Source organism: Embiotoca jacksoni, unplaced genomic scaffold (genome assembly GCF_022577435.1).
Source record: "Embiotoca jacksoni isolate LCO1_2020_lvr unplaced genomic scaffold, fEmbJac1.0.p SCAF_4, whole genome shotgun sequence".
NCBI lineage: Eukaryota > Metazoa > Chordata > Actinopteri > Embiotocidae > Embiotoca > Embiotoca jacksoni.
In genome coordinates this window covers 8,927,858-8,952,300 of record NW_027185392.1, presented here as the reverse complement: position 1 = coordinate 8,952,300, position 24,443 = coordinate 8,927,858, and the positions used below count along the sequence as shown (strand labels likewise).

The following is a 24,443-nucleotide window of genomic DNA, read 5'->3' as shown; positions in this document are numbered from 1 at the left end:
ACTGACCTTTTTATACTCCCTCCCTCTGCCCTGCCGCCAAATTGTACCTCCCCCCAGCCCCCACCCCGTCCATCTACCTCTCTCGCTGCACGTCTCTTACAGTTATCACAACACCTCCCGGCTTAATCTGGTAACTTCTGATTGCACGCAAACCTCATCTCTAATGTGATTATTTGTCACTCGGGGCATCTTTTTTTTTTTTACTTTAATCTGTCTGAGCCTTTAAATGCTTTGCTTTAATCTCATGAATGAAAAAGATCATATTTACCAGAAAAGATATGCAAACAGACAAAGACAATGCTCCGGGGTGTGTGTGTGTTGTGTGTGTTGTGTGTGTGTGTGTGTGTGTGTGTGTGTGTGTGTGTGTGTGTGTGTGTGTGTATAGTCATTTCTTAGGTATAAGCAGACACCTTTCAGCCCTTTGATGGATGTATTTATGTTCTCTCTTTTTTCCTGCCGTGTGATGGGATTTGCTGCTTTTATGATGGAGCATTGTTGTGTATTTCTATAAGAGGAGAAATCATTTCAAGCAGGAGCCACTAGATCCAGGGCTTCATGATGATTTTAGAGCAGCTTAGACGTGTTGTCAGACCCAGCGTGAAGTCATTTTACTGTAATATTTGCACCAAAACTGTAAAATATACTGAGTTTGTTCAGTGCAGCTGAAACCAGTGTCGTCTAATTCAACAACTCCGCAGTAGATCCTTCTTTTATGGTGATATAATGTTCAGTTTTCGTTGAATCTGTGTGGAGAGTTGTTGATTTAACATCAAGATCATTTATGAATTCCAAACTCAACATGAGAGAAAGACAGAAAGCACTGTACACTTTAACTGTTTAACATCAGCAGGGCCGCCGTTCCTCTAAATGTCCTCAATGCAACGAGACCAAACACAACCAACAATATTAGTATTAAGTATACAAGTACACAAGTACACACAGTATCTGTCCTCACAGAGTTGCCGTCACTTTAGATCAATTCATATTGATTTGGCCGATGTTTTCGTCCATCTGTCTTTCTTCCGTAGCAGAACGGCGCTCACTGTTATCAGATCGAATGTTTTCCAGCTGTAAAACCTGAATTTCCTCCGACCAACAACCATGCAGCTAAACTCAGTATGATGTAAAACCACCCTCATCACGCTGGATCCTTCCTCTCATTTAACTCCTCCCGTCAGGAACCACTTGTAAAAGCCCTCTGGATATTTATTCCAACCGCAGATCATTTCATTTCATTTGTATGTCTGATACATTTGGTTTGAAAACCTCACATCGTTTTAAGCTGGTTTTATTCCTGAGTTACTAAAAAGTCTCTTTCGTGCTGTCGTTGGTGACTTTAACGTTTCTCAGGTCCTTTAAGTTTGCGGATGCCCGAGCTCTACTCGTGTTCTGTATCCACAGACAAACGCCACGTTACACAGTTCAACTTAACTTTCAACTTACTTTGTCACTTGACTTTCTGTTTGTGTGCAGAAAAGGACAGACTTTTATTTCCGAAGAGGCTGGAATCAAAAGAGAAGCACATCCGCCGCGGAAATAAAAGTCTGTCCTTCAATTAAACACTGATTACTGATCGCTCCGTATTCCCTCTTTACAGGGACGCAGTCTTTGTGGCCATGTGCACCCACCCAGGTGTTTTCTTTTCGTCTAATTAATTACACCTCCGCTCAGGTGGAAGAGGGGCAAAGCTTCAGTGGTTTATTAGATGTCTGAGGACTTCATGTACTAATAATTCTGATGAAAACTGTATTTTGTTCTGCTCAAAAAGATGCAACATTGCTAACCAGAGAACCATATAGATGTCAATAAAGTTACAAATAACATTTGTCCATATATTTTCCATAATAATGGTATTATGACAAAATCTATACAATTTTAGATGTTTTTAAACAAATTTTTTTTATTGAAGCACTGCTTTCAATCATTTTAAGTTTTCTTTATAGTTACCTGATACTTTTAATAGGACAACTGTGCTAGACTATCTGTAATTTTACTGATGTTTTCAGGATTATACTCACTAAATAGTTTTTTTTAAACCAAAGGCCACGTTTCTCAGAACCCTTATTCAGGTTTTGCGGGTATTCCTTTCCAACTGCATCAGCACCCACGCTCGCCTACTTGTGTGAGCCGCTTATCAGAGGTCACTGGGACACACATGGCTCAGTCACGAGGACATCTTGACCACCCAGCAAACACAAACACGGTTAACACGCTGCCAAGTCTTGGTGAGACGATACACTGGAAACAATTTGTTGGAATCTGGTGACAGATTTCGGCGCCGAGAGACCCAGGCCCAGAAAAAGCCTGCACAGCTCTTGCCGCCACTCAATAAAAGTGCGAGATGTCAGATTTTGAGTTTATAACATTCAAAATGAACTAAAATTAGCGACAGAATGTGAAGAAATAAGAGTTTTGCCCCATCTCCTGTTGGACTTGGGCTCCTGCTAGTACAAAGCCAATATGTGTCAGCCCCCAGTCCTGTGTGTTCTTTAATGAGGCAATAGGAGAATATGTCAGGCTTCAAGATATTTATTTAACAGCAGCAGAATAATCAGTGTTACAGAGCTCTGGGTCCAGACTATGTTTCCCTGACCGCAACAGAGTATGTGTCAGTTCACGAAGTCTGACCTCCTGACTCTCCCTGACCCAGTCTTCTTATAGTACAGAAAACCAAAAAAATCATGTATGGTGATGTGTCCTTTGTTGATTGGTCGAGGTGGGGGTCTTGCCTTGTGGGGACGTGTTTGTTCAGGTCAGTAACTTATTCCTGTTTTATGACTTGGAAGAGTTAAGAAAGACAAAAGATCAAACTAGTGGTCATGCCATCAACCGTTACCGCCCGGTAACGGCCTGTGGCCTTGTTATTATGCGCATCAGCATGCTGACCCCAACAGGATCGCTGACCTCAGCAGAAACAGCCTGTTGCATAGCCTGAGGATTAATAGTTGATTAATACGAGATTGCATATAAGAAATATAATATGGAATACATATATTGTATTGTTGTAAACATAGCCTAGCACAGAATCGCACACTCCTGAACAGGTGAGTGAGTCACTGCAGCAGCCAGTTTGCCCTCAGAGAGAAAGAAGTATTTTAACCTCGTGTTATGAAAATTTAAACAGTAAACACAACCATGGCTGAAACTCTTGGCAAAGTAGAAACAAAACTATAGACTGTATGTAAAAATGGACCTCCTCTCCGGGGCTGAAAATGACATCCATGATGTCTACACGTCCTGTCTTTTTCTTTTTCTGTTCAGATACATTAGTCACTTGTTCACACTCTATTTACAATGTTTTATAATAATTTATATGTTTCCTCCACTTGTTAAAATGCCTGTGTTGATGAGAGGGGGAGTAATGTGGTCACTGGTTTTGGCTGTAGAAGCCAGCAGGACCTCTCCCGGGTGACATTGGGTGAAAGGTAAGCCCCTCCTCTTCTCAACGGTGATTGGTCCAGACTGAACTGCACATGTCACTCTAGCCAATCCACACATCACGTGGCTTAAAAAAAACACACGAAAAGCGGAAGTGACCGTTGAAAAGGTTGGAAAAGTAGTTTGGTGTTCAGTCGTTTTTTGTTTTGTTTTTATTATCGTATTATTGTATTTTTGTTTTACGTTTTGGTTAAATCCGCTGTTCAGCAGAGTTGTTGTCCGAGATGATGCAAGCATTGAAAGGCGCCAGATACCTGACATCCAGCACAATGAAGCATGCAGGTAATATGTTTGTGTTTGTTCCTCCACGGAACCACTGCAACTGTTTCACAGGTCAAAAAAGGAAAATGTATCGTGTTTATTTACGTTAAAGTTGAATTAGAAATGTTGCTGTGGAAATGTAACTGTCATTTAAAAAAGTCGTTTAAAGCCCAAATTACTTCAACAAAGTTGCAACCGTGTTTGCAAAGTAAAACTACGAAAAGGTTGCACGTACTTTAAAAAAATAAAAATAAATCTGTATATGTTTAATTTTCCAGATGGTTAAAGGGTCCATCCAGAGTTGCTTGCACCTCGCAGGACTTTGCAGCTAAAAGATAAACTACCAGACATCGTAAGGATTTGGATTCAGTAGTGTGCCATTTGTTTTAAAAACGATGTAAACTTCTTCGTCAGCGTCGTCAATGATGAAAAATGATCTGAAGTCAACCGTTTTTGAACATTTACAGTCATTAATGTTTCGTTAGACTCAAAAGTAGTAGTGGTATTTCCTTTAATAGGACTGGTCTAAAGTTTAAACGGTTTCCTTCAATCATCTCAATATATTTTTTTTTACCATGTTATTAATATTTTTACTATATAATATCTTTGTTGATGTGATTTTAAGCATAACATGGAATTTGAGATACTGAAATGAGGGTTTTAAAGACGGACAAATAAATATGGGGTGTCAGATTGAATTACCATTTGACTTATTCAAGATTTGATTTGAAGTGTCTTTACTGAGAGTTAAGGAGCGTGCTTTATTCAGCAGAACTGATTGTTGCAGCCGAGTATTGCGTCCCACATGCATCCCATAAGTAATTAACAAATGCTCAGAGTTCACTGAGACACAACGTCCCAAAGTTTCAAAGATCTCCAGCAATCATTTGTCAGAGGTGCACGATGTTCTCAGTGGGCAGCTGAACTTGGCAAAGCACCTGCAATACCTTCAGAACATTGTTAGTACATGTGTAAACACTGGGGTTTCAAATATTGCCTGTTAATTAACTTTTAACAAAAACAATGGTGGTCAATTGCTATTAAGTTCTGTAAATCAATTAATGAGCTAATTGTTTTAGCAATGCATAAAATTAATTAGTCAAAAACAAACACCATTTCCCAGCAAATACTGTTCAGAAAACTGTTCTGGTTGCAGGTTACATCAGGCACAGAAACTAATACTGCCACCAGTCGAGTGGACTGTGTTTCTGAACCAGGGTGTTTTTTTGTGTCCAGTTTCAGAGCTCACTGTGCCCGTCCCATGGGGGGCAATCAAAGGCCAAATCTGGGGTCCTGATCACGGGCATCCTGTGCTGTGCCTGCACGGCTGGGCTGACAACTGTGGCACATTCAACAACCTCCTTCCACTTCTACCCAAAGGTAATTGTTGTTGTAGTAAATCGGAGAACTCATTAAAAATGAAGCACCGCCCCACTTTTAACTCACTTTGTCATTTTTTTCCAACACAGTTTCTCATGCAGTTTATACACCTTCATGTTCAGCTGGTCCTGATATCACTGCCGGTGTAGAAATTTAAGAGCCACAACTTAATTATTTTGGGCAAATGTTGTTTAAACAAGCTTTTACAAACTGTTCCGCTCACTCAGACGTGCAGCGTTCGGTTCATTTGACTTTGCCTCTTTGAAAGTGTTTGATTGGGCGGTGCAGCTTGTGCTTGCAGGCGCTGCAGCTCAGGTGTTAGACAAGCTGCCTCCCATCCATAAAGAGAGGACTTTGAAGTCTGTTCGGGCCCACATGCATGTTCTGTGATAATGATTTTACTATATATGTCCTTAACTTATATTTTGCAGTTGTTAGTTGTTAAGGGATATCTTCAGGGGCCTCTGATATGCACTCACAGACTGTCCCATCAGCTGAACCAAACTCTTAAATTTGTCCCAGAGAGTGATTTGCAGTCAAATATACATAATTTTTTTGGATAAAGAAATGTTTAACGGGAATCAATCCTCCTCTCTGTCGTCTTCCTCAGAGTGCCGATATGTAGCGGTGGACCTGCCAGGTCACGGCTGCTCATCACATCGTGCTCCTGGAGTTTTGTACACCTTCCCTTCGTACCTGATGGATATCCGCAGAGTCGTTGACGGTGTGTGAGTTCAGGAAGTTGCAGGACACGTTTGGCCACTAATTCAAATCAAACATCAGCGTTTGTCCAGGCAGCAGGTCACATCTTTCCAGGGATATGTAGTGTGTGGCTAATAATTCAATATCATTGGTCATCGACTTTCAGTGGAGACGTATATTGACTTATGAACAAATTTTAATCATACATTCACTAGCATTCCTCCTGATCCATTGGAGCAATTATTGTGTTGGTCCAATAAATTGAGAGAAACATTTGGAGAGATGATGTGACACTTCACAGGATTTCTTTATTGCTGTCAAAACACAACCGAGTAAAGTTGCTTCAGCTGCTGTGCTGGTTGAAGTCGCAGCTGTGAATATATTTAACGTACAGACTTTGATCTTATTGATGCGTGTATGGTAGCTGTACTATAACCTCTCCACTGCGCTGCTCCAGATGTAACAAATGCTATATTCAGCTTATCAGGTTCTCCGAGGACGCCGATTGGTCTAAGCCACTGTGGTTCTGAGATGGATTCCAGCATGTTCTTGTGATCATACAAATCCAGCAGCCTGGAAAGGCAAACGTAATCCTCAGGACCAAGTTCTCCCAGTTTGAATGTAGAACAGTCATGATAGCAGGAAGCTTGTTATTATCTAATGACTAAAGTCCCTTTGCTGTATCAGCAGGATTTGTTCAAATCTGACACCTGAAAGTCTTCCTCAAGTAACATGCATGTACACCCAACAAATATATAAACACAGCATTTTTATTTTCATTCCAATTTTTCATGAGTCGAAGAAAAAATATTGTGTTCATACACACACACTTTTTTTTTTTTTTTTTTTTTTTAAACATTTCACACGTGTTAAAATCCGTGGTCATGAAAAATGGAAGCAAAAGTAAAAAACATTTTTTTAATTTTTTTTTAATTTTTGTCAAGTGTAGTTAATTTTACACCTATTATAAATGAATGAGTCACAGCCACAATAACAACAACCAAAGCTGTCCATGGCTCCAGCCACAATCACACAGCCTCAGCTGAAGGTGTCCTCCTGCATTTACAATCAGAGCTACAGCTGGTGTCAATCAGCAGCTCCTTTAGTTATCAGTCGAGCTGCGGTGAGACCGACTTCAGCCACAGCTAAAGGTGAACCCGCTCACACTGACGACCAGCGGTGGTCTGCAGAATAATGCATTAAATAGTATCATGAAACTCGGCCTTCTCTGTGCATCAAAGGGAACGCAAAATGTATGAATACAAAAGCGTTCAGATTAAAGTTTCATACTGTGATCTTTCAGGGACAGTCGATAGGAAACAAATCTTTACTCAAAATCCACTTACTCGCTTTTTGTAGAGCTTTCAGCCAATTAAACTCCATACTGGGAGGAAGAACCTGAGATGCTGCTGAAGGTTCCAGTAATTTTAACAACTTTATACTCTATATTGACATTTATATTGAAAAAAAAAAAACTGTGAAGGAATATGTTGATTTTAAATTATAAATATTAATTTGAACCATATTCTCTGAATCATAGCAGTGATGTTTTCTTTGAAGTAAAACCAGTCTGAGTGTTCTCTGATGAGATGCTGAACCTGGTTGATGATGTGTGAAATCACTCCTACAGCTCTGCAGTGGAGCAGATTCTCCATCATCGGCCACAGCATGGGTGAGTGCAGCTACAGAAACCAATTAGGGCTTTAAAATGTTTGCCGTATGTTTTATGTATTTGTCCTCTTCATTTCTTTTTCTTTTTTCTTTTTTTTTTCAGGTGGTAACATTGCTGGAATGGTTAGTGACTTTTTATCTTCACATGAATATATAACAGTGTTGTGTTGCACTGTGCGTTCTCATCACCCATACGGTGTTTTCCACAGTTCAGTGCTCTGTATCCTGAGATGGTGGATGCCGTTGTACTGCTGGACTCCTACGGATTTTTACCTACAGACCCGGTACTTTGTGGGTTTTTTTTGTTGTTGTTGTTTTTTTTGTCCACATGTCGTGTTATTGGAAACATTATACAGTGATACAGCAGCCACACTCACACATTCTCAGTCATCTGCTAAACATTAAAACCTGCAACGCCCACCACAATGTAATGTTAACATTAAGAAAAACGAATGAAAAAAATTATAATTAAATAATTTGAATTGGAACATAAAAGCAAAAATTTTAAACCGAAAGCACAAAAGTGCTTTTTTACTAAATGTCTTCATTGGTAACCGTGATTATATAAATGTCAAGCACAAATCTGTGACCCAAAATTTGCTGTATTAGAGCAGTGTACTAAAACACATTCCTCAAACTCTCTGAAAGATGAAAGAGGTAAATGAGATTAAATAAAATTGGAGGTTAGTACATTCAGAAGAAAGAGTGGGATGCTCACTTCACACTGCATAACCTGCAGACACTACACCACTGCAGTCTTTTTGTTTAGTTATGGGTGAATAAAAATACCTGCAGCTGTGCTGCTTCCTTTCTGCAATGAAAATGAAGCAGAAGATATTTTTAAATCTGTTTACGCCAAGCAGTAAACCAACAGTGACCCATTGGTTTGTGAATTCCAGTTCAGATTTTGGCTTTCACCATCTTGTTATTTTAGAGACAGAATTGACCATATATTTGGACAAGCTAGGGAAGAGCGAGCAGTCGATCTGATTGGGAACCGGAGGACACTACGCCTGCCTACCTATAGCTGAAACCTCACAACACCATGGGCCTGTCAATCAAACAGACCCCCCCCCCCAAAAAAAATACCCCTTTTTGAGACCTAACATTTAATTAATGACGTGATTATTTACAGATGGACTGCCAGAAAACTAATAGGAAGGAAGGACTTTAGCGAATGACTCCAAATTGACCCTTTGAAAAAAATGTATTGACTTTGTATTTCATGAGACAAAGTGAATGGGAGTCTATGGAGCCAGAGTCTTTTTGGAGCAAACCCCTTGTGGCCCTCTGTGGTATAGCCATTTAAAATACCTCCACATTGGCCTCATTTTTCAGACCCACTTTATATACAGCTATATACAGTATATGATTTACTCCAGTGGTGTCCAAACTATTTCACAAGGTCTCCCACGTGTTTTGAATTTATTGTTACATCTGGCCCGCCGTTATGTTAATGTTTCTCCAGTTTTCTACTGTAGAAGTCACCATCAGGACAACAATGAGCTCCTTATTGCACATTTAACAGTAAACAGCAAAAAACCTGTCAGCTTTAACATTTGGCTATAATTTACAGCACTGTGGGGGGGATCTCTTCACAAAAGAAAAGATGACCTGGAGGGGTGGATATTAATATTGTTTTTCCATGAAGTTTAATGTGATGGCTTCTTTCTAATCTGCAACAAAACTGCTGCGGTTCAGCAACGTAATCTCAGGGGAATTGTCTACTGAGCACACAGCTGCACAAGAGGAGCTGCATGCAGTTTGAATATTTGAAAGGTTTATTTTTTTACACTGTGTTAATGCAGATTCCTGAGAGAGAACAACACCTCTCCTGTGGCCTCCAATTAATTAGTTTGATTTACACTAAAAGACTTCATGTCAGTGTTGGATGATTTCTAGATTGTGAGAAAATAAAACAATATGTTGGTTGTTTGACATTTTGAAAGACATCGCATGAAAAACAAAAAGCTTTTAGATATTAATCTAATTGAGTCCGTGTAGTTTTGTCCTTTAGGTTACTGCTAAGGATTCACATTATGTTCCCGCATTATGCTTCTCCATTGTATTTCACACAGAGCAGCACTGTACCGCCCACTCATGTCAGTGTTATTTACTTGCTCTCTTGGTAATTTATGTGTTTTCTTGCAGAAACAAATGACCACAGTGATCAGGCAGGGGCTGGATGACTTGCTTCAGTATGAAAAAAAGACTGAGGAGAAGAAGGGGAGAGTTTATACTTATGAGAAGGCATTAGAGAGGTATTACACTTTCCTATTTACACTACTTGAAAAGAGTGCTGAACATCCACTCATCCAGGAACTTCGTTTGTGCAATCTGCAGGTTGTTGGCTTCAAATCCAGCTATATCTGAACAGTCTGCGAAAATCCTCCTGGAGCGAGGTCTAGTTCAAGTCGAAGGAGGTTCATACTTATCATCCTTTTCTCTGCTTTTAAGTTTTGTTAAATCTGCTCCCTTAGAAAGAGATGAGTTCACTCTCTGTACTTCCAGCATTAAGAGGCAAGAGATTATTCAAAGTGTTTTTCTCTTGCAGGAGTGATGTTCTCCAGAGACGTTCGGATTAATCTGGTAGGTTACCGTTGAGCTTCGCTCTTTCTCTCTGAGGTGTCATGTGCAGCTCATGAAGTATATGAACAGTAAGTTTTGTTTTACGTTTTCAGAAAAATGTTGCCCGCATCAGTTTGGAGCAGAGTCTGGGTTTCCAGTCAAAGATACAATGCTCTCTTCTGGTCGTTCTGTAAGATATTCCCCCGCCTCATATTTTCATATTACATGCATTATGTACCAGGCTAAAAATCCAAGCGATCTTTGTCTTTACAGAGCAGATGCCGGCTTTCAAAAAGTATTTGCTGAACCAGATCAAAAGAAATTTACATCAGCACTTCTTCAAGGCTACAGAGACAAAAATGTGAGTGCACTTTTCCCACCTGCTTGAGTAAAACAAGTACGCTTGCATCTTGGTGTTTATTTTGAGCCCTTAAGCCTGTGTGTAATTGTGCTTAACAGACAGACAGACAGACAGCTGCACGGATGCAACACTAGCAGTATAGTATGAGCCCAACATCCAAGAGGCAGCAGAATTGTGTTTTTTTTTTTTTTAGCTGTGAACGTCTTGACTGACCTACATACTGGAACTTGGTCAAGTGCTGCTGATGAGAGACAGCAGAGGATGTGCATCAACTAAACGTCTGCAGTGAGCGGACTCTCGTTCCAAGGCTGCTGGCGAGAGGAAGATTCAGACTTTGACTGTGCAGCAAAAAAGAGCCTTGGCATGTCAAAACACTTCCTGATTTTTAACAGCTGTAATCAGTATTTCTATCATAAAAAAATAAAATGTCAAATGACATTGTGAACTCAATTTCACAGTGAAAGGAGGCGCTCAACAGCGATGAGCCCACAGAGGATTGTCAGCCGAATCTGCAGCTCCCGACGGCTTCACAAAGCTTTACAGCAAATTTCCACTTATTATCTGTCCAGCCTGCAACTTTACTGTTCTGGTTTTACTCTCTCATAGCTGTAGTCTTTCAGAGTGTCACCTGCAGCAGGTTCCAGTTTTCAGCAACAAAACCTCCCAAAACGTTGCTGCTCAGCACCAAACAGCAGCCTGACATAGTTAGAGCTTCGCCGTGTGGAGCATTCAGCAGCTAAACAGGCAGGTATTTCCCACTGTCAGCAGTTGGTAGAGATCAAAACGGACGTATAGGAGAGTGGATGTAGGCATTTCACTCCTTAGGGAAACCAAAAAACGTTGCAGATGAACAACAACGTCACAAAATCTGCAGGATGTGTAAATATGAGGCTTTCCATTCGACGTTCCCCAGATTGTGTTTCCGCTGCCTCTAAGTAGCCAAAAAGTCAGTTGTTGCAGGTTAACATTTTTCTTTAATTGCACTCGTCTCACTGTCTTTCAGCAAACTGTGGTGAGCATCCCAGGCGACCATCACGTCCACCTGAATAACCCTGACGTCGTCGCTCCGCTCGTGTCGGACTTCCTGCAGGCCAAAGTGCTCTCACCCTCAGCCACACTAACAGATGACCAGACTGCTAAATTATAGAAAAAAACACTCAAAACATCACTTACTCCTCGAGTCATATCACACCACTGCGCTGAATGTTTTTGTGTTTTTTTTTTTTTGTGAGAGTTAACTGTACTGTTTAAGTTCACTTTGGTGCTGTAAATTCAGCCAGTCAGCTGCCTTAGCATCAGCGGGATGCTGTGCGAGAGGCCATCAAACCCTTCCAAGACTTCTCCTGTTGCTCGTGAATGGAGTGCACCAAGTGACATGCATAGAGCAGCGGAAAGCTACAGCCTTTGAGGGTAATAAGTATTTTAAGCTTAGTCGCGAGATCAACACCAGCACCTGAAAACACATGTTTTGGAAGCAGTGGTACCTGTGTGCTTTTAATTTCAATAGAGTTGTGCAGAAAAGCACACATCAAAGTTTGTTTCAAACTTGGAAGTTCTGCATCAGAGTCCCTTTTTAAATGCTTCAGAAAATCTATGAGAATGAAGCAATGAAATGGGCGAGGTCTTTATTAGTGTTTGTTGAATTCAACACCCGAGTTCTCCAGTGACGTTCCGAGTAAAAATGTTCGGTGCGAGCGACCTGAACTGTGGCAGGACGGCACTTTGGTTTTCCAACATGAGAAATCACCAGATTCCACTTCTTTCTGTTCCCCAAAACATTTGACACAAAATGTATGCGCTCTCTTCATGGTGAAATCACAAATGCACAAGTACCACTGCTCACAAAAACTTGTGTGACTCAGGCGCTCATGTCGATCAAGCTACACAGCCTGGAGTACTTATTCACTAAAGTTATAGCTTCTGTGTGCTCCATGGTCGTCGCAGTGCTATGATCAGTTTGCGCACAACAGAAGCAGGATCTGAACCTTTTGATTGTCCCTCATGTCACTCGTGGTGGACCGCTGAATTATTTAAAGTATGGTGATAGATGCTAATGCTGTTGATTTCGGTGAATGTAGGACTGTGAGCAGGATCAGAATTGTTTTACACCAAGCAACTTTTCTGCAACTTCAGATGGTGCGTAAAGTCTTGAACTGGAGGATTGTCGGGTGAGAAGAGAAAAACAGAGCATCAAAAGTTTTACACTTTTTTGCTGTCTGATCGAGTGAACATGATTCATTCACAACCAGCTCGGTTCAGTGAATCGGCGCCAAGTCTATTAGTCATCTGTTCTGTGTATTTACAGTGTTTAACACCGCGCAGTACTGCATGTGTTTGAACAGGAACTTCTGAAAATTCTCATGGCTTCAATATTAACTTGAATATTAGAAAACTAAAGCTCTTTACTCACGACAGCCATCTCTGTATAATAGTTGGCTTTATGCCGTTTTAGCATGTTCGAACAAAATGATGCAACGTCTTGTCTTTTTGTGACTGTCTTTGTTTGTCTCAGGGATGGAGACAGTTTGAAGTAGAGTTTTATTCCTTGATCAAAGTTTCTTACTTCGATCAAGGAATAAAAACATATTGACAGGCGCTCCTACCAGGGGAGAGATCCTCAGTCTTACTTTCTTTGTAACTCGTGGTCAAGACACTGGAATAAATAGACAACATGACAACAGTGCAAAACCACTCAGGACACTGACGGGGTAAAAGCCAGGAGTCCGTGCACATTTACATCCAGTTAGATTTAAGGTCAAGAATGAGCAGCATTCAGTGTTGAATCACAAATCCGATCTTAGGGTGACATGTAAAGAGTAAAGTACTGAACGAACAAACAGACCTGTTGATGGTGCCTCATGTAAAGGTCACCAAAACCGCATTGATGGATCCTCTGATTGAATGTTTGTGAAGCGAGCTTATAGAACAATACAAGGACTGAGTCCTCTTCACACAGTTGGGTTTTAATGGCATTCACAAAATAACTGGCAACTGAATAAAAGAAAGACGAAAAGGGAGAAACACATCCATGTACAGTTCTTTGAACGTGCCGGATCTCAAGGTTGTCCATCATGAATGACAGACAGATCTACAGACAGTGTGGGATGTATCGCCTCGTAGCTGCTACCTTTGAGGATTGATTGAGATTCAGTGTGTTCAGCCCAGACGTCTGCTGCCTGCCGTTAATATTTTAGCAGTTTCACAGTTTCTCTGAATTGTGCGTCCACATGTTCATTTTCAAAAGTTAGTGAGCAGCGCGGGGGAGGGTGTGACTTGAGAAGAAAAGGATGAATCTGGACTCAAGTGCGCTAACATGGAATCCCGAGATTGGGCCATTTTCCTATTTTTTTTTATCCCATTTGAATCAAGGACTTTTATTTAATTACTTCTTTATTTTAACATGAATGAAAACGCAATTTTTTTAAACTTGAAATTTCATTAACTTAATTTTGACGATTAACTGAGAAAAGCAGAGCGGTAATATTATCATCCATTCATCTTAAAAGTAGTGCTCATGGTGTGCCACTTTATTGACTGTTGTACAAAATGTTTAGTCTTAATGAAATCATAAAATTCAAACAAATTCATTTTCACTTTTGTAACTTTTCTTTCAATTTAATAAAAGCTATTAAAGGACTATAGATAAGTGCTGACATCATATGTGAAATAAAATATGCAAAATAACAAAAAAAATAACCTTGAGTAGAGGAAGAACTATACAGGAACCTTGAGTCAGCCTTTTTCCTCAGTGTTCATCGTTGTGTGGTTACAGTCAAACTTTTAACAAGGTAAGTGTGAATTATTTGAGTGATTTTGTTTAAATTACATGTAAAACTCACCTTTCTCACATTTATTATGACTTTTTTAATGTAATATTTTGGGACTGCTGAACCGATACAAGCAAATTATTTGAAAATATAAATGCAGGCATTTGGAAATTGTGCAGGATGTTTTCACTGCTCTTAAGCCACAATGAAATTTAGCTCTTATTAATTACAATTCATTTCTGGTATACTGAGTGATCTTCAGTGAGTGAAGAGCAGGTTTACTGAACAAGCAAAATTACGCACCAACGTGCAGTCAAGCTGCAGATGCAAATGAGATGGTATCAATCTATTTTCACTGCTCAGAACTGAATAAGCCTTTCAGCTAAAAGCTGAAACGTCTGCTGGAAACGAGGACAAGTCCTGTTGCCTTTGGATAACAGACTGATAACGATGTTTATTAGCCAAACGACAGTGCACGTTTTAACATGAGGTCCGACCTCTGCAGGACTGTTCCTATTTATCTCTGTGATCAAAACCACGGCGGGACATGGCAAATAAAAAAGATCTCTGTGTTCTTTGATGGGACGATGAACCTGCCTGGTTGAAGATCTGTGAAATGAACTCCCACCACTCTGCAGCTATTCTCCATCTTTGATATGGGTGAGTAGAACAGAGTTTATCCTGAACTGTGACATGTGATTTGCTTGTATTGCAAATTAATTTAGAATGCAAATTAAGTGACTTTTTAAAAAAAAATTATTTACAGGTGGAGACATTGACGGAAGTGGTGAGTGACAGTGTCTCATTGGGCATCTCTTTCCAGTTTTTAACACTACAGATATTTTTGCTGTGTTTTCATAGGTGGTGTCGTCATGTGGTCTGTGTTGCACCGGATCCTGAAATGGTGTTGATTCTTGTACTTTTAATGACTTTCATATTCAAAGCACCTGTGAAGGTCAAAGGCGGTGTTGCTTTTATTGCCCTCCAAAGGATAACGATGTTTCTAATTTATTGCTGCATAAAAACAGACATGCCACAAAGGACATTTTTGACACCCTCTTGTGGCTTAATGATCACAACCCAGATGTTTAGTTTGTTATTTTAATTCATTTCCCCCACAGCTTCCTGTAGGTGCTCTATAGGATTTAGGTCAGGGCTTTGATTTTCTCTTGGGTAAATTACTCTCTCACCAGGTGGCTGGTATGGTTTCTATCATCGTCCTGCTGTGACCGATGCATTCCTTAATTGATTCCTTAAGTGAAAACAAGTTCACCACTTGAAGACAAACAGACTCTGACCTCCATGCTTCACTGTACTCTTAGTGAAGTCTGGTTGGATTCTCCTCTCGACTTTCTCCACACGAGCTTTCTACCAGCAGATCCACGTGGGCCTCTGAAAATATCACATCTCTGGAAGCTGCTGTCTTTGTGCAAATTTAGTCGTAGCTGTCTTATTCTTCGAGCTTATGAATGGTTTCTGCTGTATCACTCTCCCTCTTCACCCAAATGTGTTGATCTTCCTTTGGTCTATGAGCTGAGTTGTATCTAGTAATTATCAGTTGTCTCTGAAATGATTCTGGCTGCAGTTTCATCACAGTTTTTTTTTTTTTTTTTTTTTCTTAGTTTTCATTTTCACTTTACTTACACTTGTACAGTCCAGTATCCTGCTGGTCTTTCTGGGTCTGTGAGTCTTCAGTTTTCAGCCACTAGCTTTCCATTCTTTTGAACCTTTTTACAAGATTCACACATGAACTAGAGGATGGAATTTATTTATTTTTTTATCTCATGAACAGATGCTCCTCTTTCTTTGTACAAATTCATGACTTTTTGTCTGCGCTCACTTCATCTGCCATTTGCCCCTTTGCTCCCCACTAACCCATCCCCAATGTAATTAATAGTTAATTAAGTTCACACAGGTGCTCCAACAGAGTCACCACAGGTGTCGGATATCACATTAATGATGGACATGTTCCATCACGTTTGACAATCAGGTCTCATCCTAAAACTTTGAGCTGCCAAATATTTGTTTAGAGTTTAGCTGTTTTTCTATGCCTCACGTACCAGTTTATTTAACGTCTCATAAAATAACATAATATAGCTTTCTGATATATTAACTGTATAAATAGTTTTTGGGGCCACCTTATGTCCCCAATCGCACTTAGAAAAAGATCATGTTAATAATTTATAAGCAAACAGATGTGTTCCTCTCCATGATTTCAAACCAAACACACATTAATTCAATGCAGAAATTTAAAATTGTGACAATATTTGTTATGGTAAACAGCAGAGATGGTCTCATGGTGTGATGCATCTTCATTGAGTGTAGACGATGAAGATGGAAGATGTGTCGAATCCCCCTGATGTCCGCCGTAGATGCTGGTTTGGTGGAGTGACACAAGGCAGTGATGAAGAGGACGTGAGTCACACAGTCAAACTGTAGGTCTGAAGGGGATATTTACAGAGCAGCATCAGGAACATCATTAGTGTGTTGAGGTCAATTGTGAATGAAAGGCATTTTGACAGCGTGGTAAAACAGAAGAAGAAAAATATTGCAGGAATTCCAAATAGAACGAAAAATGAGAGGAGAAAGCTCTTTTGAACTTTGACCGAAGCTTCATTTTTTTTTTTTTGTGGCCCATTAGCTCCCTGAAAAATGTATTTCTATTGTGCTCACACAATGGGACTCTTTATTCATTATTTTGTGCTCGGAGTTCAACACATTTGAAGAGTCTGATAAAATCCGAATGACCTTCTGAACAGCAGACTGCCGGCATCTTAAATCTCTGAGTCTCCAAAACACACTAAACTAGCTTTGATGGTGTGTGTGTGTGTGGTTCAATGCAGGGCAGTAGGATTTTAAAAGTACATATTACTGCGTTCTAATACAGAAATACTTACTCCTCCTAATGCATCACTATATTATACACACTAATATATTAGTTTGACAAAATGCCAAAAGAAAAACCTTAAAAACATCATATTTTATATATTAACTATTCCACTACATTTTGTGAGGCTTTTCAAAACTGAAAGTCTAAATTGTGTTTTCAAGTATCGAGGTCTGAATGGGGCAATAGTGGATGATTTATTTAGTTGGGTGCAGGTCTTTAAATTTAATGTAATGAATCTAAAGTCTTAGAATTGGGCAATTAAATGCCCTGCATTTATAATCCTGCACTGTAAAAGGGAAACTTTCTTCTTGTTGGCAAATCTGTCAAATTCCCAGATATAAATCCAGAAGACATGGCCTTAGTCTCCTCAGTGGAAGTTACAGCCGAGATTATTGTTGAATATTTGTATGCCTCCGCGTCAGCTGCAGCTGGAGGCATTACATTTCCAGATTTTCCATCCATTCGTCCCATTCTCGTGAACGCCTTCAGATGCGGCACAAATGTTCACTTGGACTCCGTGATGAACTGATTTGAATGTGGTGGCCAGAAGCCAGAGGTCATCCTAACCGCACAAAACACGCTCGTGGCTGTGACTCAAGAATTCCTCGAGACAGCATTTCACGCAAATGTCCGTAAAGATAAAATACTTTTCTGGCCATAATCCAGCACCATAACTCAGGAAGGGAAGAGATGATTGGGACCAGATTCCAAATTTGGTCACATAATGAATTGGTGACATTACATTTTGGTGTCCACTTTGAAACTGTGCTGACTGTATAGATCTTCTGTGCTTGTCCAGTTGAAAATGTGTGTGAAGCATCTGTGTTTTAGAAGTTGTAGCTTATAGAAGTTATAACATCCATATTTAAAGCATTTTCTACTGCTATGGCTAAAACTGTGTTCTATCAAAATCAGAACAAGCACAAGGAATTCTGTGTTTGGTTTCTCTCAAGAAATTCATCCTCTAAGACAGTGTACATATACAGCAAAACCAGAACAGAAAAGATGAACAAAGTCAAGTCAAATCAGTTCTTATATATCCCCTAAAAAACACAATACTTTCAGTTTAATCTCTTCAAAGTCTTCATTCCATGTGTGATATGACTAAACTGGGACTTAACTGGTTGGCAGATATGCAACCATGGAGGTGCTCATTTTTAGTTTATTGTAAATTGAGGAACTGGATCTGCAATTTTTTGGGGGCAACTGGAGTAATCCTCATTAAAGTGATGAAGATGATTATTTAGACAGATAGGTAAAGACTATTAATGGTCTTCATTTTCCTCTGTATATTCAAATATTTAACAAACAAACCCCTCTGCTATACTTTCCATTCCTGCCTTTCTCATCTTGTTTCTTTTCTTGCAGTGAGAAATATCCAAAAGCAATGAGGCAGGGAAAGAGAAGCTTTAAAAGTTTGAAGAAAAAAGACAGAAGATTTTACACATAAAAAGGCAGTCGAGTGGTGTCGTGCTATTCTTTTCTAAAATAACTTTTAGACTTCAAGTTGTCTGTATAGACGACTCTTGGCCCAAGTGTTTTATTTCTTTTCCAGGCACTTGGCTGCAAACCTGTCTCTGAGCAGCCTGTGCACATCCTTTCAGAGTGAGGTCTAATTCAAGTTGAAGCAGGTACGTTTTTATCTCCTCTTCTCCTGTCGGTGAGGAATAATATCACTTTGCTTTCTCTCATCCGCTGAAAGCCTGAATGCGTTTCTCCTCAGCAGGATTTGTGTTCTCCAGAGACCTGCGAGTTCATTTGAAAAGTCCCTTCTCACCTCTCCCAACTATCCACCACATTCACCACCACCGCCACCTCCTCTCTGTTAACGCATTTATTCCTTACGCCACAGGCTGAGCATTCACCTCGCAGACCACATGTATGTGTCCTTTTATTATTGTGCATCACTTTGGAGCCGAGTCTGAAAATGCAGTGGAGCGTTTGAGTCTGTGCTGTTTCTGTTCTGTAAGATCTTGAGCTCAGCACTGACATTGATGTTTGTATGTTGTCACTGTGGCTAATATCATGACAGGTTGAGAGGAATTTAGAATTCATGAGAAAACCGCAGGTTGAAAGAGATATCTTTTTTTTTCCCCTCACACTGATGTTTAAAATCTGTTTTGCAGAGCAGCAGGAGGCTTTGCTTGACTATTTCCTGAACCAACCCAAACACTGGGCAAGCAGGTATATTAATTAGTTTGTTTATTTGTTTGTGTTGTTTTTCTTAAATGGATTTCTAGTCGCTTGTTGAGCTGTACAGATCCTGATGCATCCTGTGTCGAGATCGCTTTAGGTTATAAGGTTTATAGGTTTATTTTTGAAACCGGTAAATCCCGCATTTATTTTTTTAATTAATTGATTCTGTAGCCTATAAAAACTAAATAAAGACAAAGGTCCACAATGATTTCACGGAGCTGAAGGTGAGGTCTGCTCGCATCTTCTTTTTTTGGACCAAAATATTCAGTTTACTGTAATATTTGACAAAAAAAATAAAATAAAAAGTTCTTGACTAAAGAATAGCCACATGTGGTGGAAAGCAACTACGTTTCTTCCTTGATGGAAATATTGTTCCAGTTTTCTTTTTCAGTTTGACAGCTATGGCAATGTAAAAAAAAAATACAATTGTCCATAAAAAATATTATTCTATGTCGAAAAAGTGGCCCAAAGAAGTTTTGGACTAAACCTGGCTAGATTTTTTTCCCCAGTCTTTTTGTACATCAAAGGTAACCAGCTGCTGGCTGAAGCCTCATATTTCTCAAACTAATTATTGTGCTGAGTTTTTAAGATAAGAATAATTATCTTTCAACATTGCTACAACTGTTTAGATGTGCTTTATGTTCAAAGAGTGTTGAACTCTCTTAACTTTTATATTTAATCTGACATACTTTCCCCTTCTTTTCCTTTTCCCACCTTTTCAGGTGTGAAAATCTATAAGTGACATGAACGACTGCAGCCTCGTCTCTTTTTCTGTCTCGGAAACACCTGAAGTTAATGGCTAATGTTCGATTTACAGAATCCATTTTCTGGTCTTTGTGGGAGGCTCTTTTCAATCTGGCTTCAGGGCTTATCCCATCACTGGCTGTAAATTACACACCGTCTGCGTTGAACATTACAGCACATCCTACTGTGATGGGTTCCTATCGATCTCTGAGGCCTTGGATACAGTTGATGCCTCCTTACTTCTGCTCAGATTATCTCAATTCTGCAGTTTGTTGATGCTTTCATGAGAGTTTTTGTCCATTTGTAAAGATAATGTTAAAATCCAGGCTCCTGGTCTGACAATTTCTCAAATCAACAGCAATGCAAACCAACTTTCTATTCTTGTCAGAAACTGAGTGCTGCTTTCAACAATGTCAAAAATCAGCCAACTTTCTCTGTGGGTTTCCACAGAGGTCCGTTCTCGATCCTCTGCTGTTCATCATGTGCATGCTCTCTGTTGGTGCAATCAAACAGGATCACAGTGTATCCTACCATTCCTTTGCTGATGATACACAGCTGTACATTTCACTTTTCCTTAGACAACCTCAGTCATTGTGTTTTTATTTCCTGTTTTTTTGCTGCAACCAGTAAGTGAAGCTCGTTTTTGTTCGACCAGCCACTTCTTGTCTCATGTCATACATTTGTATCCTCAACCAGGCCGAAATATAATATGTATGAAATGTGCTACACAAATGAAATTGACTTGACTTAACTGAAGCTTTGGGTTTAAGTTGACTAAAGCACTGAAACAGTTGGTTGTTTTATTTTCAGTTTAGAGACCTTTGTGTTGCATTACCTGAATGAATGCTTTTATCTGAATAGTATGTCATTATTATTTACGGCAGCAAAGCTCTGCAAAATCGAGTGTAGGAATAAGTGTGGACTAAATCGGCAGAGAAAACAATCATATGTTGGACAATGTAGTCCTGCAGTGTTTAAAACAAGGCTACAAAGTGCTTTACGGAACAAAAGGTTATAAAAATGTTCATAAAAGAAATAAATGCTTGAAAATAGAGAAAGAAGCACAACACAACGACTGAAAATTTGATAAAAGATGGAAAGCCCCTGCAGTAAAATATTACAAGAATCCCTTAAAATGGTATTCATAAAAGAGGAAACTGTTCCTGCTCACTTAATCCTCAGAGAGGTTTTATCAGAGACGATGAGCATGATCACCTTCAAACTGATGTAAAATACAGTTAAGTGAACATCTGTAATCTCTTTTAGAAGCTGCTCGTAATCTTCTTACTTACATATTAGGACCATATTGCATTAATCCTTTACTCTGTTTAATCTCATTTCAATAATAAGAGCTGATAAGAACAGATCTACAAACAGTGAAATGACAAACATTTGAAATAAAACTATCAGTCAGTCAGCAGTAGTAACAAATTTAAAGTCATTTAAGAAAAGCTTCTTTTTTTTTTTTTTTTTTATTTCACAATGGTAGATCTGAAAGACAAAATGATGACGGCCGAAATGATGTCAGAGACCAGGACCAAATCTGTGTTGACTCGAGGAGAATGGACATTTAGTCCGAATCTGTGAATAAAAAGAAATGCGGATGGAAAGAAATTAGAGAAAGAGAAAATTGGATTTTATTAGATTCGACTTTATTGTAATCACACACAGCAACAGTGAATATAGATATATGTAAGAATAAACAATTGTGCAGATTGAACAACAAACTGATTGGGTAGTGGGGTTAAAACTAATGTAACTGAAATATAGAAAAAGTAAACAATACTATGCAAAATGTACAGTTTAAATGAATTTGTACCGGAAATTAATCGACAGAAAAAAGGATCTGCCAAGCAGAACTTTAAACTTTACTACAGCACTCTACTATCTTTCAGTCTATCATGTTTGCTCTCCGTCTCTCAGCAGACTGTGGTGACAGTTCATTCAGAGCAGTCATTACCATAAAACTGGTAGTAATTTGTTTCCATCCTGATTTGCACCTATTTAAACTCTAAAACCACTTCACTTATAAATACTGAAATAAATCTACTTAAATAAATAATCAAAATCAACAAACTAGAATCTAACATATAAGCCAATCAAATGAGCGTGATATTAAAATATAAACAAATTGCAGTTGTATTTAATGAAAGGAAGACTATATTTTATTTTTGTGTCTGTCATAGTGTGATATGTTGTATTATAACAGTCAGCTTCAGTTTTCAGGACAGATTATGCATGAGAGCTCCGAAGTGGATAAAATCCCCTGTTGTGAACAAAAACTTGTATTTCCTTATGTAACTTATGCAGTCAGGAAGTCGCAGCTCATCATTTCTGTTTCTGGTATTACATCTCTTTATTTGACGCTGATCTGTTCGACTCAACTGCTTTTCATGAATCTGGTGCCTGTGCAGACTGAAGCATTAAAAGAGATGACATCCTCTGACAACTTTTTATTATGTAGGCCATCCCTCCGTACCCAGTTTTTTTTTTTCTTTTTTTTTTTCTTCTTAGAAACAGCGTGTGAGGGGAGTGACTCCATAAAACACTGCAGCTGCTGCCAGTCAGAGCCGACATGAAAAGGAGCCGCTCTCACAAAAAAATGGCCCCCTCTCTCAATGTCACATAAACTGTGTGATGGCCTTGGTGTTAAATGGAGTGGAATTGATTTTACGCAGCGAGCAGCAAGGCAGCAAGGCAGCAAGGCAGCAAGCATCCAGAGACATCTGAAGGGCTTGCCCCCCCCCCCCCACTCCTCCTCCTTCTCCTCCATCCCAACCCCCCCCCCCCCCCCCCAAAAAAAAATGATTATAGTTATATAAGTTTCCCTCCCACTCCCTCCGTCCTCTCAGCCATCAGCAGGGGTGTTGTCATAGCAACCCCCACCCCTCCTTTGAACGTCAGAGCCAGGAGCTGGAGGATGAAGCCGCATGCAGTTTCTGTCTCTCGTGCCTCTCAGAGAGCACCTGTGATTCTTGCGTTCTCTCGTGCAACAGCAGCAGCTGCAGCGCTGGAAATCGTCTCATGACTGTTAGGACTCGCAGTTCAACACACACACACACACACACACACACACACACACACACCGTCAAACACCGACAGACCAACTGATTGAGCAGCGTCCACAGGTAAGCACGGCGCCTTTATTTACTCCTGAGCACTATTTTTAGAACGCACCTGTTCCGATTAATCACCATGAATAGTAGTAGCGATAGTCCAGTTCTGCTACAGTCTGGTTGTGCAATGTCTTTTTCATGATGAGCAGAGGGCAGCAGAGCTGGAATGGATGCAAACAATGGGACATAGATGCTGCCAAGTCGTGCATATTTGTTAAGGTTTAAATAACTAACGGCTCGCGCACCCTTCCCCAAATCTCTCCTCCTTCCCCCTCTCTTCCTTCCTCGTGTCTTTCCTCCCTGTCTTCTCATCCGTTGTCATCCTCCTCCACCCGCCTCATCCCTCGGCTCTGACTGCAGTAATGTCGTGGTTGTTCTTGGACTGGTTCGTCCCCCTCTACCTGCTGGTGTCAGTTTTGGTGCTGGCAGGCTTTGGAGCGTGCCTGTACTTCCTCGAGCCCGGGCTGCAGGATGCCCACAAGTGGAGCAACAAAACAGTCCGGCATCACCCACTGGTGGCCAGCGTGAACTGCAGAGATGACGATAGCAATGCCCTGATATGATCGGGAGGGCGAGGCGGCAGGCCATCTGGACAGGGGTGCTGCCGGGACACGCGTGGGACGGGAGCCAACACCTCAACGATCGAGAAAGGAAGAGGAGAGGATGAGGAAAATGGAGGGGGAAATCATCTGATTATACAAACACTGTCCTGTATCATCCCAACTTTTCTCTGATCTCTGTAGATGTTCCCTGCAGGGTTTAGGGAAATGTGAGGCAGAAAGGTTTTTAAAAGATTTCTTAAAAGTGAAGCCAAATGCACAAGGAGGAGGAGACGCGCTGCAGAAAGAGATTGTGAGATGATCGGAGGACATGTTGCCCTTTAGAAATGTGTTTGTAAATTTCACATCATCTTACACTTGTGCCAACTTTTACATACGTTTTGTAATTGGACAATCACTTTGCATAAATCATCAAGTTTACTTATATTGTGCATTGAATTAGTGAAGTGAATGACATAAGTGCAATGACTTGGCTGCCAGCTGGGGAGGGTTTCTGTAATCCTCTCTGTGATGTCAGCATGGCAGCCGCTGAGACGCATGTGGATTGATAGTGCCGCTGTGCCAAAATGATGTAGTAGTGACTTTATTAAAAAAAAAAAAAAAACATAATATGTACTGCATTAATGCTACTGATTTATTCAAGATGCCAAGATTATCCTAGATGGACCAAGACTAGAAAATATTTGGTAATGCTCAAAGTGTATATTTTCTGTTTTCATCGTTTTTACTTGACAGCATGGTGAGGAAACGGCGGGTGTGTAACGACCCTCTTTTGATGATCATATGCTT

General features: G+C 40.0%; 1 protein-coding gene across 1 annotated transcript; it reads left to right on the top strand.

Moving 5' to 3' along the window:
* Positions 1–3,534: 3,534 nt before the first annotated feature.
* Positions 3,535–14,018, top strand: serhl (serine hydrolase like). The gene is made up of 12 exons (XM_069168014.1): positions 3,535–3,720; positions 4,936–5,079; positions 5,690–5,803; positions 7,412–7,453; positions 7,556–7,575; positions 7,662–7,736; positions 9,604–9,713; positions 9,796–9,875; positions 10,007–10,041; positions 10,134–10,210; positions 10,294–10,381; positions 11,385–14,018. Exons 1-12 carry the CDS (start codon positions 3,663–3,665, stop codon positions 11,526–11,528), a joined length of 987 nt encoding a protein of 328 aa, XP_069024115.1. The 5' UTR covers positions 3,535–3,662; the 3' UTR covers positions 11,529–14,018.
* The last annotated feature ends 10,425 nt before the right edge of the window (positions 14,019–24,443 follow it).

Excerpts from the sequence above, each read along its gene's own strand:
- serhl (XM_069168014.1), top strand. The coding sequence starts at position 3,663 with ATGATGCAAGCATTGAAAGGCGCCAGATACCTGACATCCAGCACAATG. Across the intron at positions 5,080-5,689 it reads CCTTCCACTTCTACCCAAAG|AGTGCCGATATGTAGCGGTG; the intron begins GTAATTGTTGTT and ends CGTCTTCCTCAG. Across the intron at positions 10,211-10,293 it reads TGCTCTCTTCTGGTCGTTCT|AGCAGATGCCGGCTTTCAAA; the intron begins GTAAGATATTCC and ends TTGTCTTTACAG.